A 12,513-nucleotide genomic window follows, 5' to 3' on the forward strand; every position below is an offset into this window, starting at 1 on the left:
CAGCAGTCTGAACTCTTACACAATGGGAAAGAAGCACAGAATCCCGAAGTTCAGATGCCCTCATACCAGTCAATGCAGAAGGTGGAAGAACCTTTTCTGACTCCTCACCCCCTTTGCCACTATAAGACGCTGGTCTCCGTGTAAAATAATCCCAGCCATGGGTCTCTGACAAATATGCCAACTTCAGGCAATGATGCCTCTTCTCTCCTTTACGGGGGCCATATCTGAGGAACAACAGATTTTGGAATTTGCAGGTACAAAGCTTCCTTTGATCTGCTGTTGATATGTGTGTACATAGTGTGCTCCCTATGCTTTGCCCTTTTGCTGTGAGAGCAAAGAGAGACCATACACAGTGATAGAAGTTTCTTCCCCAATCCAGTGAGGGTTTAAGTTGTCGAGAACTTTCTTCAATCACACAAGGACAAGCCTACTGTGTACTATGGCACCCTTCCAAGAATATTAGGGTTAGAATAATAAGTATTCTTATTATTGTAATAATGTTTAAACCCAAGAAATGAGCTAAAATATTAAAATATGCTGGTCCTGAGGACATGCTGCTCCCAAATTCAAACATTTTTAACCAGCCTTGCTACAATTATGATCTCAGACCAATTTTTGTAGTGCGCTCCAGACATTATGCATACCTAAATGCAGAAGCACTTCAATTATGTCATTTCTTTTTAAAGGTTATCTCAGATAATTATTATTTCCAAATAATTATCTCCATAATAATTTGGAAAAATATTTAAAAAAGCATATTTAGACAAGTTCTCTCAAGATTTGTAGTTTATTTATTCAGTCGCTTCAGACTCTTTGTGACCTCATAGACCAGCCCACGCCAGTGTTTCCTGTCAGCCATCGCCACCCCCAGCTCCTTCAAGGTCAAGCCAGTCTCTTCAAGGATACCATCAATCCATCTTGCCCTTGGTCGGCCCCTCTTCCTTTTTCCTTCCATTTTCCCCAGCATCATTACCTTCTCCAAGCTTTCCTGTCTCTCAAGCTAGATGTTTACAAATCTACCTTCTGCTATTGCTTTCTAAAGGCCTTGGTCAAATTGTTTTTCATATATCATATTGTACTCTTCTATAGAATAGTTTCCGTTTTATTTTATTCATTTGATTTACTACTGATTCCCTTACCCAACGAATCAGTACTTGTAGTTTCACCTACATGCATCTGATAAAACATCTCCTCTTTAGGAATTTTCTATGTCCTCCAAGATTTTCTATGGCAGTGGTTCTCAAAGTGTGGTCTATGGAGTCCTGGAGCTCCGTGAAGCATACTGAGGGGCTCTGTGGTTCCCCCCCCTCCTCCTCCTCCAAGCTTTCCTTCCTCTTTCCTTCTCCTTGCCCTCCCCCTATCTCCCTCGCTCCCAAATGCCTTTTTTCCTTGTCTTCCTTGCTTCTCTCCCATCGCTCAGGAGGTGCTTTGATTGTGCTTTCCTTGCATGGCAGAAGATGGTTGGATTGGATGGCCCCTGGGGTGACTCCTGTTACTATCATCATAATCATCACTATCATCGTCATCACCATTATTGTTACAAAGGCTGGGTGTCCATCTGTTGGAAGTAATTTGATTGTTTTTTTTTCCTGCATGGTTTAAGGGGATTGGACTGGAAGGCCCTGGGGGTCATCCATCGAAATATTGTTAAGTTTATGTTGGTTAAAATTGTTCTTCATTTAAAATATTGTGCTATTCTTTCTTTCCTTTTTTTGCACTACAAATGAGATATGTGCACTGTGCATAGGAATTTCTTCATTTTTCCAGTTTGTTCACATAAACACTCTCCATCCATCAAAAATTTTGCCTGATATATATATATATATATATATATATATATATATATATATATACACATACATACATACATTATATATCTATATCCATAATAAAAGTGAAAACCTGTATTCGTGTATGTGGTATGGGTGTCTGCTCACACAGACAGCCTCTGGCCTCCACAAACAGGCTATAGTTTCCAGTGCTGTGGAGCCAGCAAATCACTCCCTTCCACTGTCATTGCGGTTACAGCGAGCGCCATGAACATGTAGCCCAAACCCTGCCAATGTCCTTCCCAAACACTACGGCCCACCACCCAAGGAATGCTTTCATTTGGAAACCATTTCATCCTAGATTTTGCATTTTCCTCCACCACAGGTAGCCATCCCAGGGTTCTCCATTGGTGTGAAATTTGCATGACCCTGCCTACTGCCCTTCCCTTTCAAATCTGTCTGCATCACAAACAGAGCTGAACTGAGCAGCAACTACATTTACTGGAGGAGTTTGGGGATTGAGCACTGTGACTCCTATTGGGGAATTTAGACAAGTTGTAGTTCATCTACCAGAACGCTATGAACCCAAACAATGATGGGTCTGGACCAAACTTGCCATGAATACCCAATTTATGTCCAGATTTGAATATTGGTGGGGTTGGCGGGGGGGGGGGGGGGGAGGAATTGGCCTGGACATTTGGGAGTAGTAGGTACTGGGATTTATAGTTCACCTGCAACTGAACCCCACGGATGATGAACCAGGACCAAACTTGGCACACAGAGCCCCTATAACCAATAGAACATATGGGACAAGTTTGGGGAAAAAGGAGTTTTAGTTCACCTGCATCCAGAGAAACAGTGACCCCCACCGACAATGGACCAGGACCAAACTTCGCACAGAGAAGCCTCATGACCAACTGAACATACTGCAGAAGTTTGTGGGAATGGGCCTTGATTTTGGGAGTTGTAATTCACCTGTATCCAAAGACCACTGAACCCAGCCAACAACGGATCTGGACCACTTGGCACACAGACTCAACATAGCCTACTGTGGATACTGACAGATGTTTTGGGACAATTGCTCAGGGAATCTGGGAGTTGTAGTAGTTCACCCCCATCCAGAGAGCACTGCAGCCAGGCGATGACCAGCCAATGACAGATCTGGACCACACTTGGTACAGAGATCCAAAACGGCCAACTTTGAATACTGGCAGGGTTTAGGGAGGATTGACCCATGATTCTGGGAATTGTAGTTCACCCACTCCAAACTGAGAATACATAATATTCAAAGACAAATAATGCATTTTTCAAATAACCCGGACACCACCAGGTCCCCAAGCTAGTAATATAATATATAAACATTTCTTGGGGCTCCACAAGAAATTTTTTGCTTCAGAAAGATCTATGTGGCTGAAAAAGTTTGTGAACTCCTGTTCTATGCTATGCTTTGTCCAGAAGTTACCCTAAAGGAGGAATCCAAAAAGTATGCCTCTTGAAGAATTTTCTGCCATCTGGGGGTAAATCTATGATAATTTTTTGCAGACATAATTCATTTCTATAGGGTTTGCTATTATCCATGGTTTCCTGTTTCCACAGTAAGTTTAGGAACAAATCCCTCATAGATACAGAGGATCGTACTGTATATTCTTGTTGACTGCCTTCCATGATGTAGGAAATATAGGCCTTAAACAGTAAAATAAACTAGAAATCATAATAGTAGTAATAGAGATATAGATATATACACATACATACACACACACTCACTCTGTTTTCCCTAAAATAAGACAGGGTCTTATATTAATTTTTGCTTCCAAAGATGCTTTAGAGCAGTGGTTCTCAGCCTGGGGTCCCCAGATGTTTTTGGCCTTCAATTCCCAGAAATCCTAACAGCTGGTAAACTGGCTGGGATTTCTGGGAGTTGTAGGCCAAAACACCTTGGGACCCACAGGTTGAGAACCACAGCTTTAGAGCTTGTTTTCAGGGGCAGTCATAATTTTCCAAATTGACTTTTAAAATGAACTATATCTAGGGATTATTTTTGAAATAGGGCTTATATTTCAAATATCCTCAGAAATGCTAGAAAATCATGATAGGTCTTATTTTTAGGGTAGGTCTTATTTTTTTGGAGAAATGGTATATACACACACATGCAAACATATATTACTGTTATGTTTTTGTTAGAAAAACTCCCCAAAATTCTGCAGAGCATCCAAAATACAAACAGGATACTTATAGTTGAGCATTCAGCTCACAGCAAGCAGAGTGTGAAGTGTTGTGGCTGGAAAAGAATTTAGAGCTTAGGAGGCAAAGATCCAGAGTTCAGTCTTTAAAATTACAAAAGGTTTATTTACAAAAATTATACTACATTTCTTAATAGTAAAGAACTGGGTCTGAGCTACTGTAAAACTCCATCTCTTCTAGCGTTCAAAAGAGAGGGAAAAAATCTCCAAGCACTACATCTCTCCTGACACACACACAAGCAGAGAGAGGTCTCAATTCACACTAAGATGTAAAAAGCGGAAGACAGTAACAAAGGCATGTACAGTAGAGTCTCATTTATCCAACATAAACGGGCCAGCAGAATGTTGGATAAGCGAATATGTTGGATAATAAGGAGGGATTAAGGAAAAGCCCATTAAACATCAAATTAGGTTATGATTTTACAAATGAAGCACCAAAACATCATGTTAGTCAACAAATTTGGCAGAAAAAGTAGTTCAATACGCAGTAATGCTATGTAGTAATTACTGTATTTATGAATTTAGCACCAAAATATCACGATATATTGAAAACATTGACTACAAAAATGCGTTGGATAATCCAGAACGTTGGATAAGCGAGTGTTGGATAAGTGAGACTCTACTGTACCTTTTTTTCTCATGTCAGGAGCAACTTGAGAAACAGCAGGTTGCTTCTGATGTGAGATAATTGGCCGTCTGCAAGGAAATGCACCTGCAAAGTATCCATTCTACATAACCAATCAGAATGAGAGCAGAAAGAGAGAAAAGAGAACATTCCAACTGTCATTCAAGAGTGGGGAGGGGGAGGGATTTCTCTCAGCCTATTTCTAAGCTAATTGTTCCTCTTTGAGGACTGCAGACTTGAGCAGTGTGGGGTTGAATTCTAACAGATTTGAAACACACACATCTCTCTGATGTGGCTCTTTCAGTTTTGTGTATTGCTACGTATAACAATTTATAACAATTATTTGGGCGAAAGAATGCAATTTAAAATAATAGGGGGGGGGGGTTCCAAGTGCTGAACTTGCTTTCCTTTAACCACCATCTTATTTTTTATTTATTTATAGACTGGCCTTATTGTTGCCTGTTACCAAGGGTTTGTGGATATTGTAATAGCCTTAGCCCAGTGCCCTCACATTGATGTAAACTGGCAGGACAATGAAGGGAACACGGCTCTGATTACAGCTGCCCAGGCAGGTAAGGCAGTTTCTCCTTATTTCGTATCTACGTCCAACCAGGCATTTTTGTCACTGCAAATTTATTGTTGTTCTTGTGGTGAGGGTGTTTCAGGGGCTTTCCCCATCATTTATTCAGCTTAGCAGGTATTGCAGCTCATTCCTGTCCCCTTTCTATTCATTTGAGATAATCTTGCCCTTTTAATATAGCCCAGTAGTACAACTAGTAAAGCTATGATGAATTGAATGAACAATGGGCACAATCTCCAGGGGAAATGACCAATATTTTTCATTGTACTGGGAGAGTGAAAGGTACTCCCTATAATATTTTTTTTGAAGTAACCATTTCATTTTTTACACAGTAATAACATAAGTGGTGCCAACAAGAAAATGCTGCGTATTTGCTTATTTTCTCAGTTACCATCATAGCAAATCAGTCCTGGGAATACTGTTGTATCTAGGATTGAGTGGTTACACATACTATGTAACTTGCATTGGTTTAATCCACCCAAGAAATATAATCTCACCACTAAAAGGATTAGATTTAAGGAAGCTCTTTCTTGACCTTTATAACTTAATTGTAATGAGCTCAGCATTAATCTAGGGGGCTGACATGGTTTTGATACTGTTAGCATGTGATACTGGCTCCCAATGAAATGAAGTAAATTTTGGTAAAAGGTTTTCTGTAGTAATGTGAAGTTATTTTATTTTCCACTAGCTTGGGGAGCCAACAGTACCTTTGAGAAAGGCATTGTTTGCCCGTGTTGCAAGTGTAGGCTAGATCCAATGTCAGCTGGGTTCAGTGGGTGTGGGTGAACTACAACTCCCATATGCAAGTCCCATCGTCCATGGTCCATCCTCCTCCAAACAATGCCAATATGTAGAGAGTGTTACAGTAAGTAGTAACAGGATCAGATATATATGTGTGTGTTAAAAAAAACCTTATGGTGTTAATTATTATGAGCAGCTGCTGATGTAGGCCAGCAAGCAAGCTTGGACCAGACCCGGTGGGATATAACTGTATGAGTTTTTAGAATACAGATGGTGATGGTGATGCTGAATGTGCAATGACTGACCAGCAATGCTCTTTGTTATGAAGAACCGTGTAAGTTTGTTGAGTCTACTTCATTTTTGATTTTGCAACTGTGCTGACAAGAGTAAAGATTTTTGTTCCTTTTTCCTCTTGTTTGTGTGTCTATTGTTTTGGACCTGACTGATATTTGCTTATGCGCAACAGAGAGGATCATGGGTTATCTGGGTGCCAAGTTTGGTAATGATCGGTCATTGGTGTGGGTTCCAGTGGTCTGAGGAAGTGAGTGAAGGTACTGTAAATCCCATCATCCATGGTCCGTTGTCCCCCCAACTGCAGCAGGATGTAAAGTGGGCCACACTGCACCTGCGTGTTAAGTTTGATACAGTTTCGTCATTCATGGACCTCACAGTGGTCTGTGGGAGGTGAATTGGATGAAGGTACTGCAAATCCCATAATCCTTGGTCCATCTTCCCCCAAAGTGCTGCAGCAAGTGTGTCATTTGGGATAAGTGTGCCAAGTTTGGTTCAGTTCTGTCATTTGTGGCAGTTGCTGTGGTCTCAAGAAGTGAGTGAAGGTACCGTAAATCCCATCATCCTTGGTCCATCCTGCCCCAATCTGCACCAGGACGTAAAGGAGGTCACAGGGGTTCTGTGTGCCAATTTTGGTCCAGTTCCCTCACTGGTGGGCGTCGCAGTGGTCTGTGGGAGGTGAAGCATTTGAAAGTATAATGGTGAACTACAACTCCCAGAGCAAGAAGTGAGTGAAGCTACTTGGTTCATCCTCCCCCAATCTGCCCCAGGACGGAAAGGGGTTCATGGTGGTTCTGTGTACCAAGTTTGGTCAAGTTCTGTCACTGGTGGGCTTCGGAGTGGCTTGTGGGAATCGTAGCGATTGAAAGTACTACAAATCCCATCACCCATGGTCCATCGCTCAACAAACAGCACCAGGACGTAAAGTGGGGGTTAAGCGTGTCAAGTTTGGGCGAGGTCCGTCGTTTCTGGTGGTCACAGTGGCCTGTGATAGTGGCGGCCAATCAGAAAGCTGCCACATACTCCGCCGCATACATACCGTGTTTTCCTGAAAATATGACAGTGCCTTATATTAATTTTTGCTCCCAAAGATGTGCTAGGTCTTATTTTCAGGGGATATCTTATTTTTCAATGAAGAAGAATTCACATTTATTATTGAACAAAAAAAGGAACATTTATTATATACTATACAGTAGTTGTCATCACAAACCAATATAACCAGGCAAATCCTATCAAGAATTTCTTGTTACTATCATTATTTCCATGTACAAGTGGTATGTACATTTACCTCTTATGTCATCTATATAAAGTCTATGAGAGGATGCTATTAAATCGACTAGGACCTGTTATCGAACCCAAGCTTATTGCACAACAAGCAGGTTTCAGACCAGGGAAAAACTGTACAGGTCAAATTCTTCATCTGACTGAACATATCGAGGAAGGCTATGAGAAAGGCTGCATCACGGGAACAGTCTTTGTGGACCTTACGGCAGCCTATGACATGGTGCAACATAGAAAAATGCTGCATAAACTCTACCATATCACCCGGGACTTTGACTTTACAAAAACTGTCCAGACCCTCTTAGAAAACCGCAGCTTCTATGTGGAGTTTCAGGGCCAGAAAAGCAGATGGAGGAGGCAAAAGAATGGTTTACCCCAAGGCAGCGTTCTTGCACCGACCTTATTTAATATCTTCACGAAAGATCAGCCACAACCTCCACTCACAAAGAGCTTTATATATGCTGATGACCTTGGCCTTACAACACAAGGAAAAGATTTTGAAACAGTTGAAAAGCAACTCACCAATGCCTTGAAAGATCTCTCCAGCTACTACAAAGAGAACCACCTGAAGCCGAACCCTTCCAAGACACAAGTGTGTGCTTTCCACCTACGTAACCGCGAAGCCAACAGGAAACTGAAAGTTACTTGGGAAGGCCAAGAGCTCGAACACTGTTTCCATCCTAAATACCTTGGTGTCACCTTAGATCGAACACTAACATATAGGAAACACTGCATGAACACCAAGCACAAAGTAGCTGCACGCAATAACATCCTGCGGAAACTGACTGGCAGCGCATGGGGTGAAGACCCACAAATAGTAAGAACATCAGCCCTGGCCTTGTCTTTCTCAACTGCAGAGTATGCCTGTCCTGTTTGGCACAAGTCTGCCCATGCAAAGCAGGTGGACATAGCACTGAATGAAACATGCAGAATCATCACGGGATGCCTTAAACCTACACCTGTTGATAAACTCTACAAGTTAGCTGGCATTGCCCCTCCTGACGTGTGACGGGAAGTTGCTGCTAATGGTGAGAGAAAAAAGGTCGAACATTGTGAAAGCCACCCACTGCATGGCTATCACCCTCCTCCCACCAGACTCAAATCAAGGAAGGGCTTCATGAGAACCACCTCTTGATGTTCCTCCAGCAGCAGCAAGGGTGTCTCTCTGGGCAGCTAAACCTGGCAACTCTAACTGGATGGACCCCCATGAGGGTCTTCCTCCAGGGGCAAACCAAGAATGGGCAACTTGGAAATCCCTGAACAGACTCAGAAGCGGAGTGGGCAGATCAAAAGACAACTTGGCAAGGTGGCACTACCTGGAGGAATCCTCCACCTTGTGTGACTGTGGAGCTGAACAAACAACTCAGCATATGTATGCTTGCCCACAATGCCCTGCCTCATGTACGGAGGAGGAGTTGTTTAAAGCTACAGACAATGCGGTTGCTGTTGCCCGCTTTTGGTCCAAAACTATTTAGTTGCTTGTGATTTTTTTTTAAATTTTATTTTTATTTCCATTATTTGAAATGTACAATGCTTTTGACACGAAATAAATAAAAGTACATTTACCAATTCTGCATGCTCTGGTGTTCTGTTTGGCAGGCGCCGGGCATGCTTCCAAACAAAAACTTTGCTAGGTCTTACTTTTGGGGAAGGCCTTATATTTAGTAAGTCGGCAAAACCTATACTGGGTCTTATTTTCCGGGGATGTCTTATTTTCGGGGAAACGGTACATACATACACCGCCACATACAAACAATGACTATTATATACTAGCTTGGGGACCTGGCAGTGCCCTGGTTATTTGAGAATGGAATTGTTTGCCTTTGTTCCAAGTTTAGTCTTGATCCACTGTCAGTTGGCTTCAGTTGGTGCAGATGAACTACAACTCTCATATGCAAGTCCATGGTCGATTCCCCTCCAAACAGCGCCAGGATGTAAAGTAGGTCATGGGGACTCGATGTGTCAAGTTTGGTCTTGATCAGACATTGGTGGGGGTCGCAGTGGTCTGGGGAAGTGAGTGAAGGTACTGTAAATCCCATCATACATGGTCCATTGTTCCTCAAAGTGCAGCAGGACATAAAGTGGGTGATGGGGGTATGTTTGCCAAGTTTAATCTTGATCAGTCCAATGGGGCTCTGTGCCTCAAATGAAGTCAAAGGGGGATAAGGTGAGGGGCAAGGTAGGCAATGTGGGGCAATGGGTTCCCCATGACCCCCGCCAGGTCCTGCCAGATTTACCACAATGTGTGGTGAATTCCTCCTCAATGTGATGAGGTCTTTGGAAGTCGGGGCAGATGCAATATATTGGACATTGGATTGACGTCTCCATAGAGAGGTGCAGAGATGGGATGGAATCCTTAACTCCCAGTGCTGCTGAATGTGCCACCAGGCAACCGCCCTAACTGTTCCCCATCCCCATGATGTGGTGGTCTCCAGCAGCGACATGGATCCTACCTGTTCTCTGTTGAGTATCTTGATGTCAGTTGGGGCAATAGGGCACCAAGGTTGGAAGGAGAGAAGGCATTCTTCCCTCCTCTCCCTGAAACCTTTCCAGCACTCCCCGTTGCCCCAGCTAACTTCACAGCACATAATACAGAATGACATGGGCTGTGTGTGTGAAGGGGGCTGCCACCTCATTTCCCTGGGCCACCTGAGCCTAAGAAATGTGGGGTGACAGTGGCGGTAGTTGCATCTGGTTCCATTTGGGAACCAGCCTAGCTGGCCCTACAGGATCTAGGTTAAGGGAAGGTTGGAATTGTGTCACAAGAATTAGAATTATCCACAACTTGGGCTAACGTGAGGCAAGGTTGTGTTAAGGTGGCCATGCCCTGCATTACCCCAGATCAGCCCCATGCAGAGTTTAGCTGCTATGGGGTGATCCACATCTACATACTGACCTAAATAGTCAGTGTAAATGAGGCCTAAGACTCATTTAACTTAATCGGTCATTTCATTTAAGAGAAAGGTTCAAAGTGCTATATAATATAACCAGATATATATACTTTTACATAATTAGCTTACAGTTCTGGTGGGAACATGGATGTGCCTATATATGCAAAAGAGAGGGAAGGATCACATCTGTAACCTTCTGGTTTGATAAGATCTTCAGTGCTTTATGTGACATTGAGGCTTGTGCATACTTATGCAAACGTGTGTGTATGTTCTTGGTTTTGGCCCTCTGAATAATTTAAAATTGTTAATGTGATCTATTAAAAATGGTTTCCAACCCTAGTAGAGAAGATAACGTTGCTGTTTTGAATGAGCAGACAGAATAACTGTTCATGTCTTGATTTTCTCTATTGTTTTCTCTGTTAAATATGCTTTCATACATATTACCTTTTTATTTAAAAATGGTCTTGGTGTGTGATGCACAGCACTAAACTAGTTTAATAATTTGGCAGAGATTACTTGCAGTTCTCAAAACTATTCTGATTATATTGTTGACATGCGTGGTTTTGAAATTACTTAGTATTTATTGGGCATAAATGAACATTTCTGATAATTTTTTTCATATAGATAACTTAGATCTCTTTCATACTATAGACAAATGTAACTCTTTGATATTGCCAGGGGCTTGTCCTATGGAATCGGGAGATTTTGAGTTTTGTGAAATATTTAGAATTATCTGCAACAGAGTTTTAGTGCCCTATTGAACTACAAATTCTAGACTTCCACTGTATGCAGCCATGGCAGTTAAAGTGGAACCAAATGCCCTTTTGCATTTCACAGATGAAGACTAGGACACCTGTAGCTGAAAAACATACGAACATGATAAGAGGATGCAACCAGGCAAAAAGGAGGCAAAAATAAATGACTAAGGACAAAAAGCTAGTATGTCTTGAGTTGAGGAAAGTCTGGAAAACAAAAAGAAGGGAAAGCTCGATCAATAAACCCAAAAGCCTGTGTGTTTGTGCATGTATACATGTACAGGTTGATTTACAACAAATTATAGTATTATATATAATACAGTGTTGTAAGTTCAATATGCCTTTATCAGACTTTTTCAAAATACAGTTTTCTCTCAGGTCTTGAGAAATTATTTTCTCTGCCTAAGAAAGGAGCAATTGACGTCACACAGCACAGGGACAGCCTGGGTCTCAAGAGAAGTTGCTTTTTTGTGATAATGCAGATGAAATGTTAGTACCTGATTTGAATTGCCTTTTGTTCCATGTCCCCATATGACCAAGGAGGAGAGTAGCTTCCACCTGCATTAATACTTATCTAAACCATTTTAACTGACAACAGAAATAATATCTAAGACAGTGATTCTCAATCTTTGGGTGCCCAAATGTTTTGGCTTTCAACTCCCAGAAATCCTAACAGCTGGTAAACTGGCTGGGATTTCTGGGAGTTGTAGGCCAAAACACCTGGAAACCCACAAGTTGAGAACCACTGATCTAAGACAACATATAGGCTTGAGACTCCAACATTTATTTATTTATTTATTTGCTACATTTATATGCCACCCTTCTCACCCCGAAGGGGACTCAGAGCGGCTTACAAATTAAATTTACATACAATATTATATTAGCGTAGTACAATACTGGTAATAAATTACTATATTGTATTTTATCAGTATATTGTAATATTATTAGTAATATTACATGTAAAATATAATATATAATTAATATTATTATATTGTATTATTAGTATTATTTTGTATTACAATATAATATTATGAATATTATATGTATATACAATATGTTATAATTATTATATATTATTGTAAATTATATTGTGTGTGTGTATGTATGTGTGTGTGTGTGTGTGTGTGTGTGTATATATATATATATATACACACACACACATACATACACACACACATACATATATATATTATCGCCTTTCTTCTGTAGTATGGTTTTTAACATCTTTCCAGTGATACTTTGAAAGCTTACATGATGTATTTTCTGTGTTTTTATTGGTTGGCCAGTAAAGGTATCGCTCTTTTGTATATTTGGGATTTTGTTGTATTTTGCTGCATGGT

The 12,513-nt window shown here is 41.2% G+C and overlaps 1 protein-coding gene across 1 annotated transcript in view; it reads left to right on the forward strand.

The window, feature by feature from the left end:
• The window catches only part of ankrd33b (ankyrin repeat domain 33B), a 76,919-nt gene that overhangs the window by 35,635 nt on the left and 28,771 nt on the right, over nucleotides 1–12,513 (forward strand). Inside the window, exon 2 of the mRNA XM_003219818.4 lies at nucleotides 5,077–5,206. Coding sequence (XP_003219866.2) covers nucleotides 5,077–5,206 — 130 coding nt within the window. The remainder of the gene's footprint in view (nucleotides 1–5,076; nucleotides 5,207–12,513) is intronic.

This window comes from Anolis carolinensis, chromosome 4 (genome assembly GCF_035594765.1).
Source record: "Anolis carolinensis isolate JA03-04 chromosome 4, rAnoCar3.1.pri, whole genome shotgun sequence".
In the NCBI taxonomy this organism is placed as follows: domain Eukaryota; kingdom Metazoa; phylum Chordata; class Lepidosauria; order Squamata; family Dactyloidae; genus Anolis; species Anolis carolinensis.